At 39.8% G+C, this 25,753-nt stretch overlaps 2 protein-coding genes across 5 annotated transcripts in view; one reads left to right on the top strand and one right to left on the bottom strand.

The window, feature by feature from the left end:
• Nucleotides 1–4,952, top strand: part of ETFRF1 (electron transfer flavoprotein regulatory factor 1) — a 7,564-nt gene extending 2,612 nt beyond the window's left edge. Inside the window, exon 4 of the mRNA XM_038153584.1 lies at nt 4,819–4,952. The gene's annotated coding sequence lies outside the window, so the exon portion shown is untranslated. The remainder of the gene's footprint in view (nt 1–4,818) is intronic.
• Nucleotides 1,620–25,753, bottom strand: KRAS (KRAS proto-oncogene, GTPase). Of its 4 annotated transcripts, none has more exons than XM_038153580.1 (6): nt 25,573–25,753; nt 24,430–24,552; nt 18,990–19,168; nt 17,135–17,294; nt 10,920–11,043; nt 1,620–5,139 (listed from the first exon to the last, which is right to left on the bottom strand). In XM_038153580.1, exons 2-5 carry the CDS (start codon nt 24,538–24,540, stop codon nt 10,924–10,926), a joined length of 570 nt encoding a protein of 189 aa, XP_038009508.1. In that variant the 5' UTR covers nt 24,541–24,552; nt 25,573–25,753; the 3' UTR covers nt 1,620–5,139; nt 10,920–10,923. The 4 variants fall into 4 exon arrangements, with proteins under 4 accessions (XP_038009508.1, XP_038009507.1, XP_038009510.1 ...); XM_038153579.1 differs by having other exon boundaries at nt 24,430–24,668; nt 25,573–25,751; XM_038153582.1 differs by lacking the exon at nt 10,920–11,043 and having other exon boundaries at nt 25,573–25,746.

Here is a 25,753-nt window from a genome sequence, read left to right as displayed (position 1 = left end):
AGGCCTTGGCTCAACTCACACTTTTGTCAGAGCTGATACTCTCTTGGTCTTTTGTCAGAGCTGATACTCTCTTGGTGTTTCCACCAACTGAATGACACTGGAGGGAGAAATAATCTTTGAAATACAGGTAAGGAATCACTGCAGTAGAGCTGTTGGCAGTAGCAAGTCTTCACACTGGCACTAAGGAGTGTTTTAAGGTCACTCAAAGAATTGCCAGCAAAGGCATCAGCAAAAACAGGTTTAATATAAAAATGAAAGTGTGACAAAGTCCATTCAACAAGGTTCACTCCACTATTTACTAGGTGGTTAAAGCACACAGAGAAAAAGCAAACTAAAATCTACAATCAATAGGTTAAAACCAAAATCAACCAAAACTTATCCCTGAGGATGCTGCGGATACAAAAAGGGTAAGGATGGAAAAGGGTAAGGATAAAATGAATTAGGGAAGATGCTCCCATTGAGTCACTAAGTTCAGAGTGAACCCCCCCCTTTCTGAACTGAGCGCCACATCTGACCAGTGGTTTATGCCTGAAGGTTTAACAGCACTTAAACTTAACAGCACTTAGTCCATAGTTTAATTTAGAACAATTAAGATTCATACAGAATTTCCTATAAGCACAACAGCAACTCACTCATAGGCCTGAGTTACTTGCCAATCTAGAGTACTTAGAATCACTGAGAGCACTATCCATGGTACATTTTCTATAGCATATCCACACTCACAAACAGTCCTGAAGGAGTATGTACAAGGTATAAAATTCCCCTGGAATTCACTGAAGCACTTACCTTAGATACCACCTTTGCATCTTGTCAGTGGCTGAAGGGTTGAGCCTGAAGGAAGGGGGGCATCATTCCACCCTCTGTTGTCACTGCTGGTTCTCCAAATACAGCAAACAGGAGTTCACTGGCTCTGAGGGGCTGCACACAGAGGGAGACTTCTGGTCACTGCCCACTGCAGTCCAGGAGAGCTCCAAGGACCTCACTCAGGCCCACTCTTTTTAGGGTCACAAATGAGGTGGGTTTAGTCACAGGAATTTTCCATCCTGACTACAGTCCAGGTCGGCAACTTTGAAATTTCAAAAGCAAAAATGCTGTTCCACTTGGTATGTTCTTTAGGCAGGTAAAATAAGGTTCCAGGGTTGGTTGATAATAAGTTGGTTACAAAGCAGGAGCTCTTCAGACAGCGCCAATTCCTGGGAACTGTTCCTGATGAGCTCCAGAGGAGCTCAGCCCAGGTGCTGAATGAGCATTTCTGACATTACAGCTGGCCTGAGGAGGAGGGAAGGGGGGATGCAGCACCATCCTCACAGAATTCTAGAACAGAATTTAAAATGTGATGGCAGAGTACAGTACCTTGTGATGAAATGCACGTGTTCCAGTTTCTGCCATCACACTGATGTGAAAAACTTACACATCAACTGTGTTCCTCTGCACTTCCACCTGCTCTGAGCAGCTACCCCTCTCAGGGACACCAAGTGGGGCAAGGACAGCAGCTCTGGGACAGGCAGCACCAGCAGAAGTGCAAGAAAGACTAGAGAACAACTGCCAAACACATGGAACTCATGGGATGCTCTGTTACCTGAAATTCTTGCAGAGGAAAAGGAAACTAGGACAGACACTCACAATAACTATTTTTTATTACATTACAATAAATAGGAGCAGTACAGTTTGACAAAAAAATGACAAATTCCAGATCACCTCACAGCACATACTCCTAAAAACATTAAAAATTTTAAAACAAACAGTGGTCTTTTTTTTTCCTTTTTTTAACTTAATGTCTGGCATGACCAACATTCCTAGGTCACACAACCAAATTATGGAAAAACTGGATCACACTGCATATGTTCCACATCAAATAAAGCACAATGTACAAAATGTGCATGTTTCAGTTTACACTATACAAAAATAGTTAAAATACATTCCAGGTAAACATATTACATTAAGAAGTCATTCTAGTAAGAAGTTGGCACTCAAGAGGAAAAAGCAGAAGTATTTTCAACATGAAAACACAAGACAGTGGAATAAAGAAATGTTAGGAAAGATTTACCATCTATGTAGCTTTATGTAAACTTGAGACACAATGATTTGTTTTACAGTTTGATGGTCTTTGAAGGTAATAATTGTATTGCTTCGTAGTCTAGACAAGAGCAGAAGATTGTGTGTGTCAGTATTTACCCATTTCCTGTTACTGCAACAAAGCCACACAGCAAAAGAATAGCAAAAAATTTCAGGGCACTGAAACTGGTCAGAATAATTCCTTTTGGAGCAAACCAAGTATCCAGGTATTTAGCAGAGTTACATAAAGCTACTGTAAGAAGGTGTTACTCCTTGACACAAGGCAGTTTGAGGTGGTGACATGGGCAGTGACTCCCAGGCTTGCTCAGGAGCTGCTCTCAGGACAAGCACCCAGGGAGATGTTCTGTGGAAGCATCTCAAACAGGGCAGGACGGGGCAGTGATGATGGAGCAACCTGTGCAAGCTGCAATGCAACATACTTCACCAAATCTCAACAAACAGGAAGACAAAACTGCACAACAGTGGCAAGGATGGGGTTGGGTTTTTTTTTCAAGTAAATAAGGGCTAATCTAAATGGATTTTGTACTAATTTAATTAGACTGGCAGCTACAGCTCACTTTTGCTGAAAACCCCCAACATTGGTTCATATACAGCTTTATAGTAGAGCTATAGAAACCCACTTTTGATGATTAAGACATTTCAGCTACAAATTCTCCTAACAGCTTTAAGTTAAATTAACATCAGAATTTTAGACCAGCCCTAATTTGACATGCAGTGTGACTCAGTTACCAAAATTAAAATAACCTTAAGATTACTTCCATTTGCTCAAGGCTTACAACACATTTTGTTACGTTCTTCATCTATTATCAAGAGTGTATAAAATGTGCAAGTAACTGTCTCCAACACATTTTAACCTTGGAAGCTTTGAAATATTTTGTGACATTAAGAATCTGTTCTTACCCCTTGTAAGTTCTTACAGTATAAAGTTAAGTTCTCCTGTTACTGTTTTTCAGAATATTTCATAACTTAGATTTCACATTGAAGCTGAGAGGAGTGGAGGGGTCTGGATTTTGGTGAAGGGTGGGAACAGAGGAAAAAGACTGGAAAAGGCTTGATTTCTCCCAGACACAATGGAATTAAAGAATATGGAGCAATCCAGACACTCTGTGTTCCCTGCCAGCTTTGCAAGTCCCCATCTACAACAGTCACTCTGGGATTTTTTTGTAGAAGCAAAATAATACTTTTCACAGAAATGGTCCAAGTTACACAGTCCAATTTTTACATACATGTGTAAAATTTCCATGGAATACCTTAGGTTGCTGCTAGTCCCTGTTCCAAATTTTCCAGTGTCCTGAACTATCCTACTTCAATGTCTTGTGTTTTATTTTTTGGGTACACCAGAGTCTCAGCTTCCAGTGTCACTCTGCAGCTGAGTTAGCTCCTGTGGAGAAGTGCACCTTCAGGGACCAAAGCTCTCATGAAACAACTCCACATTTACAGGGAGACACCAGGAACTGGAAACACTGCAACTACTGGCTTGTACTTCAGTGGACAACTAGACTACTGCAGTACCAAAAAGTGAAAGCTCCTGCAAAAAACCTGCATTAATTCCAATCAGAAAAAAAAAAAAAAAGCAGGGGGAGAGAAGAACAAAAATCACAAGAGAACTTAATCACAGAGAAAGACAACATTAAACTCTTGGTGTAGCTTCATGACAGTCTAGACACTGGAATGCCACTCACCAACCATTGAATCAGTACTTCACAGACATCACACAAACAACACTGACTCTGGAAATCATGTTCTATGCTGACAGATTGTGCAAATTCCACACCATTCCCATGGCATAGTGGATTTCCAAATTATTTGCATGAAGCAGCTAAATTCAACTTTTTCATTCACTCATCTGATGTTGCTGGAATTTAGAATTTTTCCCCTATTTTGCACAAAATGGGCATCTGGAAATATTTAATGCCACTCTTGGAGGCGGGGGGGGGGGGAAGAATGGTTTTACTCTGCTACGTAATTTAGGACTGATTTTGATTTAATTCTTATGTAAATTCTGGGTCAATGCATGAATTAACCCAAGAATTTGAATCAACTTCTCTGTTAAGGCATTCTAGTATTTCCTAGGGACACTCAGGGTGAAATCCTGACCCTACTGAACAAAGCTACTCAAAGCTTTGACACAGGGGGATTTCACCTTGCTCTTCAGACACAAAAAGTCAGTGAAGCTCTTAAAGCAATGCATTAACAATAGCAAATCAACCTAATTAGAACTTTTACTTTTTCCATTGCCAGGTGTGCACTGTTGTATTTTTAGATTTTTTTTCCTTTTTTAAAAATTTTTATAGAAAAAATAGAGTATTTAAGGAGTGACCGTGACAAATTGCAGTGAATTTTTTTTTGAAAGTTTTCTCTTTACATTCATTAAAGTTGATCTGAAATGCTACAAGACTAGATGCCTAGAAGCAAAATCTACAGGAAGACTATAAAGGCTTCTGGTCTCTCTCTATTGCAATCAGTCTAAAATAAAGGAAAGGCTGAAATGAAAGTTTCTTTTGCTAACTAGTCCTTTTTCCCAACCAAATTTATAAACCCAAAAATTCAGAGGGGATGTTAAAATATGTAGAGCATCATTTGTTTGCTTTGCACACAGAACAGAAGTTCACAATCAGTAAGAAAAATAGGAAGTTAGCAACTGTGCATGCACCAAAGAGTCCTAAGACAGTTCTCAGGTTTTTTTGTGGGTATTTTTTGTTTGTTTTGGGTTTTTGTTTTTTTTTTTTTTTATTTTCACAGGCATTGCTAGTTCAAGAACCAACAGTCAAAGAATACTGGCACTTTAAGAGGAATGAAGTTTCCACTGTCATTTAAAACAAGCATTCAGGTAAAGCTAACAGGATCATGAAGCAGAAAGTAAAGTAATGCTAAAACAAATGCTAATAATTTAGTGTAATGTACAAAATTACTTCAGTACTTCTTAAGAATAAGGATAAATTGTATTTACATAATTATACACTTTGTCTTTGTCTTCTTTTTCTTCTTTTTACCATCTTTGCTCATCTTCTCTTTGTGTTTTCTGATTTCTCGAACTAATGTGTAGAAGGCATCATCAACACCCTGAAAAGACATAGAAGATACAAATTAGGATGAGGTTCAGACTCACAGGCCTGCTGAGGTACAGCCTGTGTCCCTCCCTGGCCATGTGAGGGGGGTTCCATCAGCACATTTTGCTGCCTACCTGCCATCCTTTGAACCATGAATCCTGGCTGCAGGACTAATCCTGTTCCTCTCTGGAATTCTGAGCAGCACTGACACAACCACCTGAGGGAACTGCTTTGGTGCCAGCAGGAGCTGACACCTGCTGCCCTATTCCTCAGATACTCCTAAGCTGGGCTTAGGGCATCCTGCAGGTTATTCACAGGTGCCCACAGGTGAAATTCCATTGTTGGTGTAGGAAAGAAGGCAATGAAGTGTGTGCTGCCCTCATCTCCATCTCCAAGAGCACACCTTGCCCCACCTCAAGCTAGAAAAGTATCCTATACAGGGTGTGTATTTATATAATAACACCTCACAATTAGGTTATAAGTATACATTATCACAGAATCATAGAATGGCCTGGGTTGGAAGGGACCTCAAAGATCCTCCAGTTCTAACCCCAATACCTTCCACTGTCCCAGACTGCTCCAAACCCCATCCAGCCTGGTCTAGGACACTTCCAGGAATGGAGCAGCCACAGCTTCTCTGAGCAACCTGTGCCAGGGCCTCAGCACCCTCACAAAGAAGCTGTGAGGCACTAACCATCTTTATTTATGCTTCAATAATCTATATACAGCTCTGGAATATGAATTCTAATATTTGTACCAATAATTCAATACCAAAGACATAGTTATGGTTAATCCACACATTCTGATCATTTCTAAGGGACATTGGTATAGTAATTGCACCACAGTTTTATAAATCTTTACACATGCAAATCGATCGAATCAATCCCATGGCCCGATGATCAGTTATTTAATAAATCATTCTATTCAACTTTGAAGGTTAAGGACCCTTGAAACACATTCTCTCTGGTGCTGGATGGTCAGTTAAGATCTCCACGGCTCCAAGATTTGAGCTACAGACACAAAAGCTGAAGTTTGTTCACACTGAGTAATTTCTCATTACTTTCAAAGGTAATTACAGCTGACCAAAATTAACTCTGATCTAAAGAGACCAGCATATCCAAAAGGCTGATATGGACCACTATCAATTACAATGTTGTACAATGTACATTGTTACAACTTAATTAAGGGAAACAATTTATGGCCTTGCTCTGAGGTTGCTTCAAGTCCCACTAAAGTACTCACGTTGTCAGTCTGCCTTTACGTTTAATAATTTGAGTACATGTGGTTATAAAATCCTTAAGAGAAACATTTTCTTGATTCTTTGCTGCCTTACTCCTTATATCTTTGAGAAATGTTACTGTATCACAGCAGCCAAATGTATCATTGTAGAACTGGGTCTAGAAATTCAGCCACAAGCTGCCAAAAAAAACCCCAACACTGCATTTCCTCCTCTATGCCTACTTCAGTAAAGAACTGAAAGTGAACTCTGAAAAAACAAAAGCCAAAAATCACCTAATTCATTACTGTTTCAGCCAAACTCCAAGTGGTGATGAAACCTACCACGAAAAGTCCAAACAACAGGGAGGTGTGAAATAGCTTCACTTAAAAAGCAGCACTCAGTACAATCTAAATTTATTTAAAATCTTCAGGTTCATAAAACATTTACACACAACTGATGTTCAAAGTCCTTGGTAGTGTATCTCCCAATATGAATAGCACACTTTTGCATATTACAAGACCTTGTAAACAACTTGTTCTATATTTTGAGGCATTATTGACCAATATAAAATTGATGCAGCATGCCTTATTTCTGCAAAAGGGCATGTCACTCATTAGTTTTTGGAAAATTAAAGATACTTGGTATTACTTTAGAGAGAAGCAGTGTATTTTGCTTACAGCTTCAGCATTAATGCACAAAGAGAATATTTAGCAACGTTCAAGTAGGAAAATGCTATAGAAGTAGTAACAGTTTATGATTCCACTGCAGGTCTCAGTATTAAGGAGGAGCACAGCACTAAGAATCAATCACAAGAATGAAACTCTTGTTTTATCTGTTAAAACACAAGAACCATATAAGAACACCCTCTGTTCAAGACTGTTCACATGGCCTTAGAGAACCAGCTTTCAGTTGGTGCCTTCAAATGAGACACACTTAAAATTGCAATTTAAGTATTCAAACAAGCAATCCTCCCTCATTAAACTTGTTTTAAAATAAATACAGAAAAAATAACTTGTACAAAGTAATACCCATATGCTATCATGAACCTTTAAACACATGACTTCCCAATCAAGGCTGACATTTTTTTTCTACCTAGTAAGGCGATGATCTGTTAAAATACAGTTTATGTTGCACAGAATCATAGAATGGTTTGTGTTAGAAGGGGTCTTAAAGATCATCTCATTCCAATCCCTGCTGTGGACAGGGACACTTTTCACTAGAGCAGGTTACAGAACTGACTTGGCTTTCATCCTTGCATTTACACCTCTGTAGACCAAGTCTCACTAATTATTGATTATGTTTGGTCCTGCCACAATTCATCTTCAATTCAGGTCATTAATAGAACATGACAAACAGAACTATGCTTAGATCACTTGTGAGTTAGAAGTGGAGAACACAAGGTAAAGGGAGGTCTTCCACTTTTCAGCCTGCCCATTAAATTTTTAATGTAAGTAGTGGATACTGTCTCCAGAAGGTCCCTAAGGCATCAATGCTGTGAGATCAAAGGCTGCCAACCTTTCCAGTCAGCTCTTTCAGTAGGGAGGGACTGCAGGCAGATGACCTTCCTCCCTCTGACAATGCACTTATTGTGTGCAAGCCTTTGGGGAAGCTAAGATGTACTGAATGAAAGCACTAAATCCAGGCTCAGATTAGAAACTCACAATTCCCTGTGCTCAGAACTAAACCCCAGAGCCTCACTAAAGGCGCACCGACAGGCCTTGCTCCTGGCCCTTGTTCTTCCAAAGTGCAGAGGGAACAGAAACAGCAGAACTGATCCCACAGGAACAGCCTGCTCCTGGCTACAACTTTGCTTTCGGAGCCCCACATGGTCCCATGGCTGCAGAGAAGGCTGGAGATGAGGCAGCACGACCACAAGCATGTACGAGACTGGGCAACAAATCTGGCTGGCAATAACAAACACCAAAATAATAAGGAATTTGGAATTCCTTAAAATCCCAGTGCAAAAAAATGACTCTTAAACAAGTTCTAAATTGTAGGAGCTCTTTCCTATATTTTTTTAATATATAATGCATATATACATACACACGTGTATCCATCATGAGGAATAGAAGTTATTTGTACACCTCTGTAGTACTATGGAGAGAAACCATTAAATTGCAGTTTGAATCAAGAATTCAGACATTCTTAAATTCAAATCTAGAACTTCCGTAATTAAAACTTTTCACTGTTAACCGAGCTCAACCTGAGTTCCATTATCTAGATGTCTGCTTGTAGCATGCTTTTTATTTAAAAAATCTGATGCTTTCACGGAATGAGTTCTTTTGAGGACTTCACATGGAGTTTTGAAAATTTCTCCCTGCTAGCTGGAAATTACAAATAGAGCAAAAGATCTTTTGTCCTTTCTGCTTTACTGTGCAACAGCCAAAGGAACGAAACTTTTGGAAATCATCAGCAGTTCATAGCAGTATGGGCCGTCAAAGTTTTCAGTTTCCTTGTGCAAGACTAACAGAACTTAAGAAGGCATCCCACAGGCAGCAAGAAGATAAACAATATCCCAAGAGGGAGAAAAACACTCTAAACCATCCAACTTGATTATTCACAGAATACTGAATATTTCTGATGTCTAAAATTCCAGCTGTAAGGCTCACACCATCAGGTGCTGCTCTTCTTAGCCACCTACTACACATCAGACTGAAATAATACATTTTTTTACTGACTGGAAAGTAATACAAGCCAGGCTGGTTTAAATATCAGACTTCTCATTCCACCCAAATCACTACTGAACTACAGCTGTGCCATAATAATTTTGGAACATGCTTCCTCCAGCTCAACTCCCTAAATACAAAGTTGCTGCAAATGCCCATCAATACCATGCAGAATTCACTTGGGAATTAAGGCAAACAATTCTGTCCCTAAGCAGACTCCTGAAGTTCTAGAGCCTTATATCCAAGACTATTTTCTAAACAGGGTTCAGGGAAAAAAGAACACACAACAACAAACATCCAAAACTCAACAATATCCACTGCTGACAGAAGATTTCCCTCATGGGGGGCGGGGGGGAAGGTGTGACTCCCCCCCCGAAATACTTCTCTTGGACATCATTAGAAAGTAGGAAGCTGGCAGAAGGAAAGCATGTTCTGAGACATAAGTAAGAACCCTACAATCTGCAAAAGTCCTTCCACTGAAAACCATAATTCCCACCATCTTATTCCCATTCTCCCAACAGGAAGGGAAAGCAGACAGGACTAAGCATCTTTCAAGTTCCAGTATAAAAAAATAAATTCTACTTTGTGGTATGGTTCCATCAGTAACGCACCAAGTAACTGCAAAGTTGGTTTCTAGAAGGCTACAGGGCTTAGGCAACTTAATTTCTATTGTTCTCATCAAAAGTCATCATGCCCAGCTTCTCTTTGCTGTTTTTTGTAGCGGGAAAGGATAAAACAAGGTGTTTTGACGGCATCAATTTTAGTAATATTTAGATGCAATACTAGGGAGCTTCATGACTGAAGTTTCCAGTTTCCGGCAATGGAAACCTGTGATGCAAAGAGTGTCACAAAGTGATTGAATTGTATCATTAAGGTTGGAAGAGACCCCCAAGCTCATAAAGTCTAACCTCTGACTGGTCAGCACCTTATCAACTATGTCATGGCATTAAGTGCCACACATTAAGTGCTTGTTAGCTGAGACTAACAAGCCTGAGCAGATCTAGCAAAAACTAGTATGAATCAAAATTTCTTCCCCAGAAAGAGAAACAAAACTCCCTCACTAAGGAGAATATTCCCACACTGTGACAGTCTCTGGAGGATACAACCCAAATGCTACAACTTCTCTGCCACATATTTGGAAGTACAGATACACACCTTGATAAATAACCAGCTTTTCTTTTACAGAATTGGAAATTCCAGGTTATCCTCCACTTGGGCAAGTATATAAGGAGTAACAACTCACTCTCTGCACTGGTGCAGAAGGAGGTAAAGAATTAATGGGATAGGAATATCTAGGAGCTGCTCCAATGGTTTGCTCAAAAAGCACTGGAAGTGATTTAGACAAGCACTTCTTCCATACCAGTTTCTTCTGTCCTCACCTCCTCCCTTTTTTCTTACAGTGGAATATATAGATTTAAAAAAAAGACTTTGTAAGAATTTGGGTATTGGGGTTTTTTGGTGCTTTCCTGCTGGTTTTAGTTTAGTCCCCTCTCCTCCTCCCGTGTTCCTTTAGGAGCCTCCTATTTCTACATCTGAGGAGGACTTTTAAGTGTTATAATCTTCTCCCCTCAGTTCATCAGCCTGAAGTTTCAACCAATATTCACCTCAACAGCATCTGCAATATATTCCTAATAAAACTCCTTCCTCCTGACTTCTTCTCACGCAGAACTGTGCCTCCGTTTCCCAGCTAAATACTCAATATGCAGTAAAGACTTCTTGTTAATCCATTTATCAAAACCCCATGAAACAAAGCAAATCCATATTGAGGACGCTGAAACGTGATTGGTTTTATATCTGAAATTATGTCATTGATTAGCCACAGAAATCTTGCTGATTGGCAAGGCACCCTCAATCAGTTTTATTTGGCAAGTGATTTGCAACACTTACCCTGGTACATTACAAACTTACCCTGTTACATTACAAGGCATTTTTTAATTTTCACACACCCTGGAGTCTTTTCTTCTTTGCTGATTTTTTTCACTCTGTACTGTCGGATCTCTCGCACCAATGTATAAAAAGCATCCTCCACTCTCTGCATTGTAAAACACAACTCCTTAAAAATCGCTTTGTGAATGATTGAGACAAACTGGGATACCCATGGAAGGGGAAAAACCACAACAAAACCACTGAAGTTATGAGCTTTACTTGAGAGAAGTATATGGAGCTCCATTTATGTATTTAAAATGCTGGGCTTGCTCATTTGCTGCTTGATAAAACTTAATTTCTTGATTACCCGTTATTGTGAATATCTATGCTTCAAGCCCTGCTTTTCTTCTGTGCATGGTAACACTGGGCCTAAAAAAGAGCAAGACTTCTTTTCTTCCATTGCTGAAAATGATACTGCTTGTGTTACTGAACATTCCCACATTTCTGTGGGCATGGATGTATGCAGGAGGCATAAAACCTTATTAGATTGTGAACTAGGGAGTACTTATGAACACACATAGTTAAACCACCCACTTGGAGTTTTGAGCCAAAGTGAGAACATGTTACTGTTTGGGCAAAGAAAAGCAAGCTCCTTCATGTTCTGTTCTTTAGGTCAGAAGGAGAACTTTGCAAAAATCCATAGATCAAACTAACAAAGTAATAAGAAAGTCCCTCCAGGTGATTTCCTAAGTGGTTATAAAGAAATAAAATTTTCTAAGAATACTAAATTTGGGGCAGTGTTGTTTTTAAAACTACTAACTTCATAAAGCAAGCACTGTGCTATTAAATTTAGGAAAAGTGGTATCTGAGCCATGGCAGCAAATGTTCATTATTGAAATCTTTAAGAGCTTTGTTACATCAACAAGACACACCTGATCTGCTCCTCTGGGTCAGACTCAGCAACCAGGAGGGTGCCTTAACAACAACTAAATGCAAACAATCTGTGAAATTCTGCTGCTCAGATTTTAATCTGCTGCATAAATGCACCTCAGGTGTTCCAGGGATGACACAGAGCTACATGTTTTAGTTCTCTGGTCTCACACCTTACTTCCCTGCAGCTCTGCACTTAGGCCACTTGGATATGACACTACAAGCATAAAAAAAAAATAAATGTACAGAGATGGAAGACATCAATACAATACAAAAGACAAATACAATAGAAAGAGATACAGCACCAGCTCTAAGCTGAAATATTTCAAAATTAGTGTATCTGTGCATAAATTTAAGAATTGAGATCAATCTGTGAGGATGTTCTTATTAGAGCAAGATTAAAAATGTTCCACTGCACCTTTTTAAGGGGAGAGCAAATCTGTCCTCTGCCTTACTATCAATCTCAGTACTTGTCTCCTCAATCAGATTAACAGGGTTATTAATTTAACACAAACTCATCATTTGAAAATAAAACCACAACACACTGATGATCATGGTAAGCAGCACAACCACTTAAGCCCCAAAGCTTTATTAATACCAATGGGCAGTCTGGGCTTTTATTTGGCCGATTTTCCATAAATTCTCTCTCCATTTCATCTTCATATTATGCACTGAACAACAAAAGCCAGCCAGCATTTACTGCCACAATTACTGGGTCATTTTGCAAGACCTGTGCCACAGGTTACCACACTGAACATTTATTTTTAACACACTGCTGCTTAATCATTACACTTTAAGGGTTCTTTGAGGGTTCTTCTGAACTACAGCCTCTTCAATTTGAAGATTAAATGAATTAGATTTATTTCTTGGATTGTATTTCCCTGTATATGCATAATGTGCCCTCTCAAGATATAGTAAAATATGGACAAGTCTTATATTCCAGGTCTGTCAGGTTGCAAAATGTAAAGAAAACCACTAAAACAGGCAAAATCCAAGTAAAGCTCATACTTCCATGTTTTTCTGGAAGGAATGGAAGTTTCTTTCTGAAGTAGAAACAGCAAACATTGATCAGCTGCTATGTGCCAAAGCACAGGCTGTACAAAAATCAACATTTTTGCAAATCTACTGTTTTGCAGTAGAAAGATGTAATTTGATTATGGAGCTTTCACATGAAAAATTAGGTAATAATTTTTGAGTCAACATTAATTGCCAACTTTCCCATCACCAGTAGGAGCTGTAATTTGCTTAAGCAATGCAGAGAGATGGAGAGACACAGAGTGAGAAAAGAAATTGCTATTACTGCCACCACCAAGAATAGACTTATGAACTCTGCTGAAAGAGATCATTCTGAAAGAAAATCTGTACAGACACATATTTGCTTATAGCATTAGCACAAGGTGACATTTTAAAGAGCCAGATGCCAATCCTATAAACTTAAGTCATTTTAATACCAATTTAAGACTCTCTAGTATTTTTTTCCTTTAATAAGCAATGACCATATAAATAAAATAGGACTTACCAGTTCTTTTAGCTGTCAGAGCAGGAAGCAAAAATACCCTTTGGCAGTTATTAAAAACTTCAAAATCTAAACAACCCAAGGAACTCAGGACCTTGAGGCAATGTTTTTGAGGTGCTTTTGCCTCCTAAATGACAGGCAAACATTCCATTTAAAGTATGACCACGTGCAAAGAAAGGCTGTTTCAAACCCAGACCAAAGTATCCCAAACAGGAATTTTCCCAAGTTCCACTTCTGTAGTGCTTAAAGGAACCTAATGAAAGTTAGCCCTGACAACTCAAAATGTTCTGTGCCCATCCTTAAACACCTGATCACAGCTGGTCTCCTAAAAGCAACCAAAACTTTCTACCCTTGGAGCTTTGTCCTTGGGGGAAGACTAAGCTCTTCCAGAAAAGTTCTACCTTACAACAGGCAAGTGACAAGAAAAAACTCAACCCTCAGCGTAAGAAGTCTGACCAAGTTAAAGCTCATTGAAAACAAAGCTTTAAGATGAAACCTGTACACAAGAACTGGATTTAAAATGGCTTGGAGTGATACAGTATCACTTAACAGATATGACAAACCCCTAAAAATGGTTCAAGGAAACTTAAGTTATCAGTTAGCCATGATTTTTAACTGATATGTAGGAATGAATTTCTGTAAATACTGCCCCAGTTACTTCACCAGACCAGGCACAGGTTCTCATCTTAGTCTGATCACAAGGCTGGGGTCTAACCCACTGTACATCAGATAGCTGAAATAACCAAAATGCTTTTTTAACAGCATTCTGGTGATTTAGGTCAACTTCTTCATTACACACTTCAAAAGTGAGCTTAAACATGTATTCTAAATAATAAGACCTCAAACTTTAGGAAACCCTTTACTATGCTTGCAATAATGCTCATTTATCTGCTTTCCCTGTGAATCCAATACCAGCAGGAAAGCTGAAATGTTCCAAGGGAAACAAAGCCCTACAGTCAAACCACATTGAGGAGATTTGGCCTTACAGCTTTGCCCTGTGTAACTCCCAGGCAAGGAGAAGCCCAATAAAGAATGGCAGGTGCAGCTTTGGTGGGGATAAATCAAGTTTGTCCCTCATCTCTCATTGATATTATTGATAATATTGGGAGCTACATGCTCATGTAGACAGCGAACAGAACCTGAATGTAAAGCTTATGTCAAACAGTGAAAAGCAAAATCGGTGATCAAAATAAACCTAAGCCATTCATCCCCTTCTCCATAAGGATTGTGAAAGGATGAGTAAGGCTCATGACCTTACAAAATCACCAGTACTGCCACTTGCTTACAATCAGAAACAGAACTATCACTAGTTTTCATAAATTACATTATATTCATTTCATTCAGTGGTCCAACTGAAAATATTAATAATCTGTAGCCTTAGAGACCCAAGTTGTAGGGCCCACTAAGGCAAGGTTTCACTGATGAATTCAATTATTTGTTTGAAAATTCACAGAGGGATTTGGCTTAAAACACAATCTTCTTGCTGTGAGCTGAAGTTCACATCTTTATTCTCAGTCAGAACCCAAACACACTAACTTCTAGAACAACTTATTTCTGTACTTTATTTCAACATTCTTCTCTTTTCTGTCCTTGCCTGTGAATTTTTGAAAATCTTAAAAACATAGTTGAAGTGAGCCCTCATCCTGCATGAGCATGCAATGCCATCCTTTTAAAAAACTGTCTTGGCAATCAAAAAAGTATATTCTGACAACTCCCTCCTATTTCTACCTTCCCAGTTTCCTTCTGCAGAAACATTTCTGATTCCCTCTGAGCTCCAGCAGAACTGAGCACAGGAAAGGGCAGAGGCAGGAAAATGGTGCCTTTCAGCAGGGCATTAGTGATATTGTTTCCATGTGGTGGAAGGTGAGGACAGGAATGAAAAGAGGGTCCCTAGTTTGAAAGATTCAGGGCAGAGTTTCCACAGACTCCAGAAGACCACCAGCTTCATCTGCTCATACTTGGAAGGTCTCCATGAGGACAGAGAGGACCAGAGTTTTATTTATATATTGACTTTCAGACAAAGAGTGAATAAAACTATAGCCCATGGGCCATATGCAGCTCCCAAAATGGTTTGACTCCACTAATTTAAAATTACTTTTGAAGAAGGTGTGTGTGTGTATGTATCTATATATACACATACACATATTTATATATTTAACAGTGTGACTCAAAAGTCATTCTATGCACATACACACACACGTATATGCAATCACATATACTAATATTTAGATCCTCTTGCTATAACTAAGCCCAGTTCTTTCTCTTCTCAAAAATATTTTATTTACATGGCATCCCAGGAAGGAATTTCATAGCACAACAAGCTCTGAATAGCACTGGGAAAGAAGCAGCAGCCAATCCTAATGGTGCCAATTTTTTGAATCCAACAGGTTCTAAACAGTCTACTGGGCATTTTTGTTTTCAACTATCCTTTTTAATAGAAGTGGCTATGCAAAAAGAATATTTCCCCAACAAAGCCTGATGCTGTATAAGACAGACTGAACAAAGTAAAGCCTAGATATTGGTGCAGCACTTCTCTTGTTTCAAACCTAGAATGTAATTTCAGAGTTATTTTTCACCCTCCTATCTCCATGACAGCCACTAATACAGCACCTTCCAAACAAAGCCACTGTCATTATTCAGACCACTTATATGTCCCCCTTCTTGAGGACAATTGTGTGGCCTAATTTATTCTCAGTCATTCAAGTTTGGTAATTCTGCTTTGGTTTTTTTAATCCTACCTAACAGACTTTCTTTGTTGCCAGAAGTTAGCATTGCTTTGTGAAGTTTTACTAATTAGCCCAGGTTTCAACTTGTCAGAAACTTGGGTGAGTGGAGCAAATTTGCATGAGTAAAATATTCATTTCTCAGATCCAAAAATGCCTTACAAGCTATAAGGAAATTCTGCCAAGTGATGTAGCTGGATATCTACAGAAATTCTGAGCAGTTACTCCAACTGCAGCATTCTGCCCTTATTTTTCTCCTGAATTTCTGATTCACAACCTGCACATAACACTCCTAATAATGCAGAGTAGGAGCCACTCAGGCCTGTTCTAATTTGTACTGACAGTAAAATCTTTTCTCTGTAAAGAGAAACCACCAACCAGCATTTGTCAAGATTGCTTTCTTCCAGAAGGACTGAACCAATTCCACCTTTATCCATAAAGTTTCTCTTCTCCTGAAAGCTCAGATGTGCCACTCTGTCATCTGTGTCCTCACACAGTCCAAGAGAGGCACTGAAAGGACCAGTGAGCTACAATAAATCAAGAGAGAGCTCTAAAGTCTTAGGAAAAGTATAATTTTACACAATCAACTAATTCAGGAACTTCAGAAATAGCCTTAAGGTCAATTGCTTAGGTGTATCAAGCATGTCCCCCTAATTAGAGAATCAATGCCTCAAGGAAAAATTCATTGTTATTAATGAAAACACTTAAATCAGAATAAAATTATTAGCTGCTTGTCTGTTTAATCCTCTTGCTAAGGGAAAAAAAGCATTTCACCTCTAAGCAGAAGTGCTTTTATTTTATTAAAACCTCTCTCAAGGTCAAGAATGCTGTAACCACCTGACAGAAGAGAGCAACAATAGACCAGGTCTCACTCTGAGTCTGCTCACTTGAAGCCAATCAATCACTCATCACTAAACAATTACCAATTATAAGCAAGTTGACAGAAAGAAGAAACACCCCAAGGATTTCCAATCTGCAGAAATGCATCCATTGATATGACTAAGCAAATGTCAATGCCCGGAATAATTAACATTATGGTAATTCAAGTGAGAGCTCTGCCTTTGCATCAGTGAAGTTATGAGCTTTACCTGTCTTGTCTTTGCTGATGTTTCAATGAAAGGAATTCCATAACTTCTTGCTAAATCCTGAGCTTGTTTTGTGTCTACTGTTCTGGAAGGCAAATCACATTTGTTTCCTACTAGCACCATTGGGACATCTTCTGAGTCTTTAACTCTCTTTATTTGTTCCCTAAAAACAAAGAAAAAGAGAATATTGCATTTAACAAGTATTAATAGTTTATATAGCAGATTTTAAAACAGCTAAAACATTAAATTAACAGAGTTGAACATCATTCTTTATGTTAATCTACTGCACATGCACTGCTGGAAACCACTAAACAATAAATTGACCAATCCTGTCACCATCAAGTTTAGCATCTTACTAAATAAAAACAAACCAACAGAAAGCCTGACATTTTACAAACTACTAGAGAGGTTAATGTCATTACACTGGGGTTTTTTTTAGATTTTTTAAAACTTTTTAGCAGCTAATATCAGAATAAGCTTAACAAGCTCTGGTATTAATCTTACTACTTACCTCTCATATTCAACACTCAATTCACCTGCCAAGACACTACCAAAAGCTCTATGTCTGCTGTCTTGATTTTGGTTTGGTTTTGGGGGGAGGTTGTGATTTTATTTTGTTCTTTAAGTAAAGACAGCATTAAAAAAATCTGCACTTAGGGGGTTTAAAACTCTGAAGACCACTGGTCTGGCTCTGTACAGACAGATATTTGCTAAGAGTCCTTTCAAGCACTAGGTAGAAAGCATCTTAAAAGATGTTTGATGTACTTATGAGAAATCTTGAATAAAAATAATTAATTTCATTACTTCTGCCTTCCCAAATAATCTAGCAGTGTGTTCCCTAATTGAAATAGATACTGTTTCCAGCTCTTTATGATCATTCCGCTTCAAGCCTGGAAGGTCACCCACAGGTCTGTCAATGCACAGAAGAAATTCCAGCACTCAACTCCCAACACTCTGAAATAAACTGTCTTCTTATGCAAATCTGCAACTCTCCTTAAAAACAAAAATTCCTCATGAAAACCTCTATGCTCCTTCTTCCCTTTACACCAACATCCTTCTTGCCTTTTTCCCTTCCTCCTCTAAACCCACAGGAAACCCAATTGTGATATTACTATTATTACTATTATTATTATTATTACTACTACCTAACTGTGGATAGACTAACACGTGATTGGGACTAACCTTAGGCTGATGAACTCAGTGATCTTTGGTGGGAATTGCATTGGCTTCTAATAGAATACCCAGGGAGAATTCAGGATAACAGTAAGGCACTAAGTTATAAATGATCTCCTACGGTAATCACCAGAGACTGCGTCTATTTCTAAATTAGTGTAGTTGACAAAGAAAACATGAGTTGGAATACTTAACTAATTATTTCAAAGAAGATAATATGAAGAAATTAGTAACAAGTTGATTTTTACTGTCATTTTGGAGCTCTGTTTTTGTGTCTGTCCTTCTCAGGCATCAGGGCTCACGCAGGTTATTCCTCTCACAACATTCCCCAGGTATTTCTCCCTCCAGCCCCAAACGAAACCAGCAATTAACACTGTCTGTACAATTACAACAGCTTCAGTTTTTCCATCTTATCAAACAATTTTACCAATGGAATGGACAGAATTTATCTTTGGGTAAGTCTTGACTCAGAATACTAAGTCACAATAATTTACACCTCACTTATGAGCGAGGCAGATTTTCAGACTACCCAACGTTCCAGATAATAGATGCATAAATAAGCTGCAATATTGTTGATTTTCAGATTTTCCCTATTTCATGAGAGATCACTGTATCATCCAGTGGAACGACAAGCCCCTTCCCACCTAATAACAAGAGCTAGTGGATTATCTCTTCATATACACACCTATAATGGTGAATATCTTCAAAAGACTTTGTATTGTTTATGGCAAACACACACAGGAAGCCTTCCCCTGTTCTCATATATTGGTCCCTCATTGCACTGTATTCTTCTTGACCTGCTGTATCAAGAATATCCAAGAGACAGGTTTCTCCATCAATTACTACTTGCTTCCTGTAGGAATCCTAGGGAAAAAAATACACCTTGGTTAACCACAAATAGGTAAGGTTTTGAATATCAGTAAATCTGGAGATAATCAAATTATTTACCAGCAATAAGAGTGACTGAAAAGGTTTGACCATGCTTAAGCTCGCTAATTTAAATAAAATTTTATTTTATTTCAATTTAAATAAAATAAAATATACTAATTTTGTTATTTCAACCACAATTTGTCCCTCATTCTATGCTACAAGAATGCACAAAATAATACACCAGAAAGAATACACAAGTAAGACAACACCAAAAATCTTTGCCACTGAAAAGGAAGTGAAGAATAAAAAGACTCCAGTGTTTGGGACAGGCAATTTGTTTTGTATGCCTGAGCAGGTGTGTATAATGATATCTGTTGTTAAGTTATCAAAGTTGAGCTGATATATTTGAAATTGAAGCTTTTCAGCCAGGACAGACCAACAGAGCCATATTAAAACCCTGATGGGCTGGTTCACAGAGATGTCAGAACAAATTATTTCAATGCTATCAAATCAAAACTTTCAGGTCACTGACTCAAGTGGCTAAAATCTGTACAAAGTCCCACCACCTAGATTTTATTACATCCCTGTTTAGGTGCTAGGCCTCTATGAGTACACAGCTTTAGCAGTAAGAAGGTGAGCATTACATGCCCAATAATTTCTATAAACACCTCTGTGCTTGAAATAAAGCCACAGCAATGAGCTTGGAAAAGGTGTCATCAAGCAGCACCATGAATTATTCCCAGTAAGCAACTCTTGTAACAAATAGCAGGTATGAACACAAGCTCCTGCTGTCACCTTTCAGATTCCTTAGCTCGAGATTAACACAACATTGCTGCTGTTCTGACACCATACAGGAGTGAACCTAAGCTAAGGGAAGGGAATTAAAGAATTAAAATTACAGTTCTAGCCAGCTGCAAGGTGAATTCAGAACAAACTTCCTTCCTTTGTACCCATTTTAGGGCACAGTACACCTACTCTTAGGCAATTTCTATCCATTTGTAATTTTACAAAAGACTATTCTCTTTCCTGTTGCTCATGCTAAGAAATAAGCAGGAGATAATTGTAAAAAAACAGTATTTTAAACCAAACCAACTCTGTAACCTCACATTTACTGTTAAATGTCATCCAGGCTCATGGTATCAGATAAAACAATACTTACTGTTTACCTTAAAGGTAAACCTTCATTCCAACACTTCCATTCAAGAGCAGATCCCCCATATACTACGATACCTTTACCACAGTACTAGCAAAACTTCTATCATTATACCAGACATATTTACAAAGCTCACACTTTCTCTTCTTGCAATTTGACTGCTAGTTCAAAAATATGAAAAGCAGTTCTTGAAAAGCCTGTACTATTCCTTTCCACCTTAAGGACTTCAAAGGGAAAGAAATTCCCCTCAACTGAGTGCTAAACAAAAGCTTAAAGTAATTTTCATCAAAGAAAATAACTTTTAAGAGAAAAGAAAATCACTTTTAAGAACTGCCTACCGTGTTAGCAGTAGCAGCAAAGATGCACCAGCATAAAGCAGAGCACAGATACAAAAATTACTATTTTGGGGTCCTTAGTTGCTTTGTCACTTCTGGGGAGAAAATCTTAGTGACTACCTAGTGAGGGGATTTGAAGCAGAAGGAAAAGAAAGATGTGGGAGAGAAAAACTGAAGCTTATGATTTACAGACAAATGAAATAAATTTCTTGGCCTTTTTCCCCTCCTCCTTGCTAAACATCAAACCTGAAATTCACATTTGACACTATTAAGTAAAAACAAAATGCAAACTAGAAGATTAATTCCGATTCCTACCCAGCTTCAAATGTGAAATACCAGGTTTTCCCCAGTATGCAGTATGTAACTTTTAAAAATTTCCTTGATCACATAACCTACTTTTATTGGTCTTTCACAAGCCACAAAAAACAGCAAGAATTATGCTAAAGGAGTAATAATTCCATCTGTTCACAAGCACTGATAAGAAAATGTGATATGAAATCTCAGCTTTACACTACATATGGAATTTAGCTAAAAAAACCCCAGTGCTTAGTAAATCCCATCTAGGCAAGTAATTATTACTCCACAAAACTCCATTATACCAGAGATTGCTACAATATCACAGCTCCTGAGACTAAGCTATTACTAAATATTGGTGCTTGTTTCACAAGGGCACAGGTCATTTAAGAACACGGACTTAAATATCAGTATTCCTAAATCAGCCGAGGGATTTGGCTAATCCAATTTCAAAACCTCTGACAAGAAGCTAGGAAAGCTGCTCTTACTCTGGGACGCTTAAAAGATGACACATATTTAGGGCTGAAACGTCCTGAAAATGTAAAAACGCTAAAAAATGAAAGAAATCAAAGGGAGCACAAGTAAGATTTACTCAGCCTCGGCCGGTAGAGGGCACTGCCCCAACTGCTCAGGCCAGATTTACAAAGGCTGCTGCCCATTTAATTTAAAATAAAACACTTAAAATTACTTGGCTATAAATCCTTGCTCGGACATCTCCTTCAAATAAAGCACTGGACTGTGAAACACACATAAAGCATCGATATCTGAGCAACTGCAGCCACCCAAACACTCATTTTCAGTCCTCTGCCTGCCCTGCCATCTGCTGTGCTCAGATTCAAGTAATAAAACACTCAAGCGGGCCCTGAAATTTGATGTTTTCCAATCAGGTTATTTGTTGAATCATTAGGTTTATTCCACCAAAAAGCAGCAGCAGAATTAACACTGTAAAGACACCTGTGATTAAGTAATTAGTGTGTTTTTTCCTCCACTGCACCATATTATGTCTTCACAACATGAGAATTTTAGAAGTGTGGAGTTTCATTTCGTTAATCACAGGAAATATTTAGAATTATTCAGTAACTGTGTAGTTATGAAATATACCATGGACAACAAACACTAAACTATCTTCTCTATCTTACCCCTAATTATTTAGCATGATTATCTCCAGGGAAAAGAAGTATTCTGCTGTATGGCAATGAAAGAAACAGTACTAAGTGGCAAACAACAGTTGTGACACCACTGAACTATCCTAATTATTTACCAGTCACGGCAATTTTAGCCTTATCTCCTCATACTGCCTAAAACCCACTCCACAGCCATTGTTCTTTGATCAGCATCACAACTGCACCTACACAGGAAGCACCATCACCATCCCTTCTCAACTGACTGGATTCTGCCCAAGCATGAACTGGAGCATTTAAACCCAATCTTTATTTTTGTTTGCCACTCCAAATCACAGCCTGCCCTTATTGGCACTGAAATACTGTTTACCCACATGCGAGCACACACAAAGCCAGTTACCATGAGGAGGAAGACACAGTTTCCATCCCCGAGGCCTCAGAATTTACAAGGTAACAACAGGATCTAGTAGACAAAAACTTGTAAAAGGAGCAGAAATGAATGCTGCTGCATTTGACAAGCTGTGAATGCTGGCAAAACCTATAAGGTTGCTTAATTACCAGTTAATTTGGTGCCATTCTTAAAGAACACATGAATTCTGGACACAGCACTGAATTTGTGGCTGCCCCATCCCTGGAAATGGCCAAGGCCAGGTTGGAAAGGGCTTGGAGCACCCTGGTCTTGTGGAAGGTGTCCCTGCCCATGGGAACAAGATGATCTTTAAGGTCCCATCCAACCCAAACTAGCCTATGATTCCATGAATAAAAGACACAGTTCTGGGATTTTCAGGTTCATTCTATAAGAAACTATTTCCATTTTATTACTTTACATTAAAAATGTATTTAATGTCCTTCAAATCACTCAGCTGGTGGAATCGCAAAATCCCTCAAGTGCTCCAGGAATACTGGCATTTAAGTTTCTGTGTTCCTAAATTGTTTACACAGTGACAATTTATAAGATGGAACCTGCACAGCACTTTCTGCAGCGCTTAAACACAACTCTAACCTAAGAGAAACCCAGGTAATTATGAAAAAGCATCAAAGACCAACAGCCTCCAAAGGTCCTTTCACAGAAAAAAAGTAAAATCCCATTTGGCTTGTTCCTCTCAGCAAGTTTGGTGTGATTTTAGAGAGTGTTTGGGGTTGCTGTTTTAAGACTTCATATTTTAGTAATTGAAAGAGCTGCTCTGCTGGTGTAAGTCAAACAGAGTTTTCTGCACAGGTCTAGACACAAAACATTCTGCAAGAAAGATGTTATTTGGCCATGCAAGAGACAGAGAAAAAGACACATGGAAAGAACCTCAAGACAACACATCTCTGTTTGGGCTCAGGCTCCCACTAAATTTGTGCTACCTCAGGGCACTGGCTCCTCCTGCTTATGTCTCCCTGAAAATCACTACCTACACACTTCCCAAGTCTCCATTTTAAGACCAGATTTAAACCCTTGTGATTCCTTCAAGTGAACCTGGAAGTGCCTCGCTGGATAAATATATAAATGAAGTCACGAGATGCAGAGCTTCAGTGCTGGGAACATAAAAACCTGGGGTAAGTTATGGTGTCATTTCTCCTTTTTATAGAGTCTGAGGTTGTTAAATGCAATGATCCACAGGAGATTTCAGACAACACCAGTATTTTTCTTGTATTTAAAAGGTAGAGCTTGCCTGCTCATTATAAACCTTTAAAACAGCACAACTTTTAAAGCTTATATACAATTACAAACTTTGAGGTACTGAGCCTAGTAATGCATTTCAAAGAACCCATTCCAGAAGCTGTCTTATTAACATCTTCTCTAGATAGGGAAACACGTACTGGTGTGTTTAAAGAGAGAGAAAAAAAAAAAAGAAAAAAAAAAAAGAACAGGCTCCAATTCTCCAATTTTTGCTTCATTCACAGCAACATCCTAGGACACACTTCTCCCTGTGAAACAGATCCCAGCCATAGGAGCTGAGAAAGACTGGCACACACATTTCACAATCACTAATTTTCATTCTTATCTAAGGAAAAATGTCCCATTTAAGAGGTTGCACAAAGCTACGAAGGGTTTCACCAAGCTTTTTCAAGTGAGTTTGCAAATACTTTGTCATGGAGATCCTAAACACACGCATCCACACTGCCCAAGGATACATGGCAATTAACACCATGCTTTTAATTGATCAAAACTGGTAATTTGTTACTGCAGCTGTTGTTCCACAGCCAGATCAAGATGCACAGCAATTCTGTCTCCACTGCAGAACATTATCTCTGAGCTCTTTTTACTATAAAGCCCTGTCCTTGTGGTAAATATCCAAACGGAAACAAGCACCATTATTCACTGATAATCTTCCCTCACAAAAAGTATGAGATGGAAGTGTTTACCTCTATTGTGGGGTCATATTCATCCACAAAGTGATTCTGGATTAGCTGTATTGTCAAGGCGCTCTTGCCTACACCACCAGCTCCAACCACCACAAGTTTATACTCTGTCATTTTTTAGCAGACCTGATGACAAAGAAACCAACATTAAGCAGAGCTGGGCTCCCACTAACGAGGATGCTGCCGGTGCCTTCTCATTCAGCGTCAGGATCCTCTACTATTATCGGGAAGCAGCTCCCTCCCTGCAAGACAAGACAAAAACGGATGAGGGAATGCCGTTCCTCAAATATTACACACACAGGGAACGTAGAGCGGGCAGTCGGCCGACAGGCAGCGGTCACACCGAGATTACAAGAACACGAAAGAAGTAAAAAAAAACCAAACCAAAACAACAACAACAACAAAAAAACCCCCACAGTAATTAAATTTAAAAGGCACTGAATTCCGGGAAAAGCGAAATGAGTATTTCGCGCAGGGAATTAATCCGTGCAGGGATTTAGTTCCCCGCTGCTTCCTCCCGGTGCCTGGCGGAGCCCGCCCGGGTTTCCCGGAGCGTCCCAGCTCCCCTCGGGATGAAGCTCACAGCCGGGAACGCGCCTCCCGTGCCCGGACAGGAGACACGGCGAGCGCGGCTTCTCCCGGCGGCTTCACCTACACAATTTAGGGTGGGTTTTATGAATTTTTAATTGCCGGGCGAGCCGTGCCTGCGGGACCCCCGCGGCTCCGGGGCATCGCCCGCCCCGCCCCGGCTCCCTCTGCCCCCGCCAGCGCCGCGCCCGCGCCGCCCCAACTTTCCGGGTTTAAGGATTTGCGAGAAGGGGTGAGCGAAAAAAAAATAAATCCATGAGGGCTCAGGGACGGGTGGGGGATGTCTCGGGCGAGCGCCGGGTCCCGCAGGGCGTTGGCCACCTGTCCCCTCCCGCCGGGAAGGACCGGGAATGCGGCTCCGGGGGATGCCGGCGGGAGCAGCGGGGGAGCACGATAGGAGAGGGAAAAGGGGACGGGAGGGCCAACGGCGACGGCGGAGGAAGGAGGCGCCGGCTGCGCTTCCCACCTCGGAGGGAAAGCGGGGAAGGAAGGAAGGAAGGAAGGAATGAAGGAAGGAAGAGGGTCGCCCCGGCTCGGCGGGGTGGGGATAGGCGGTACCTGGCTGACCGTGCCGCGGGAGCTCCCGGCACCCGCCGTGCCCGCGTCCCGTCGCGTCGCGTCCCTCCCTCTCCTCTCCTTTCCCTTCCCGCTCCGGGTCCCTTCCCTTCCCTTCCCGTCCCGGTGCGAAATGGCGGGGGACGGGCAGGGCTGGGCGGGCGCTGCCCAGGGAGCCGAGCAC

This window comes from Motacilla alba, chromosome 1A, assembly GCF_015832195.1.
Source record: "Motacilla alba alba isolate MOTALB_02 chromosome 1A, Motacilla_alba_V1.0_pri, whole genome shotgun sequence".
Lineage (NCBI taxonomy): Eukaryota > Metazoa > Chordata > Aves > Passeriformes > Motacillidae > Motacilla > Motacilla alba.
This window is presented reverse-complemented; position numbering and strand designations above follow the sequence as displayed.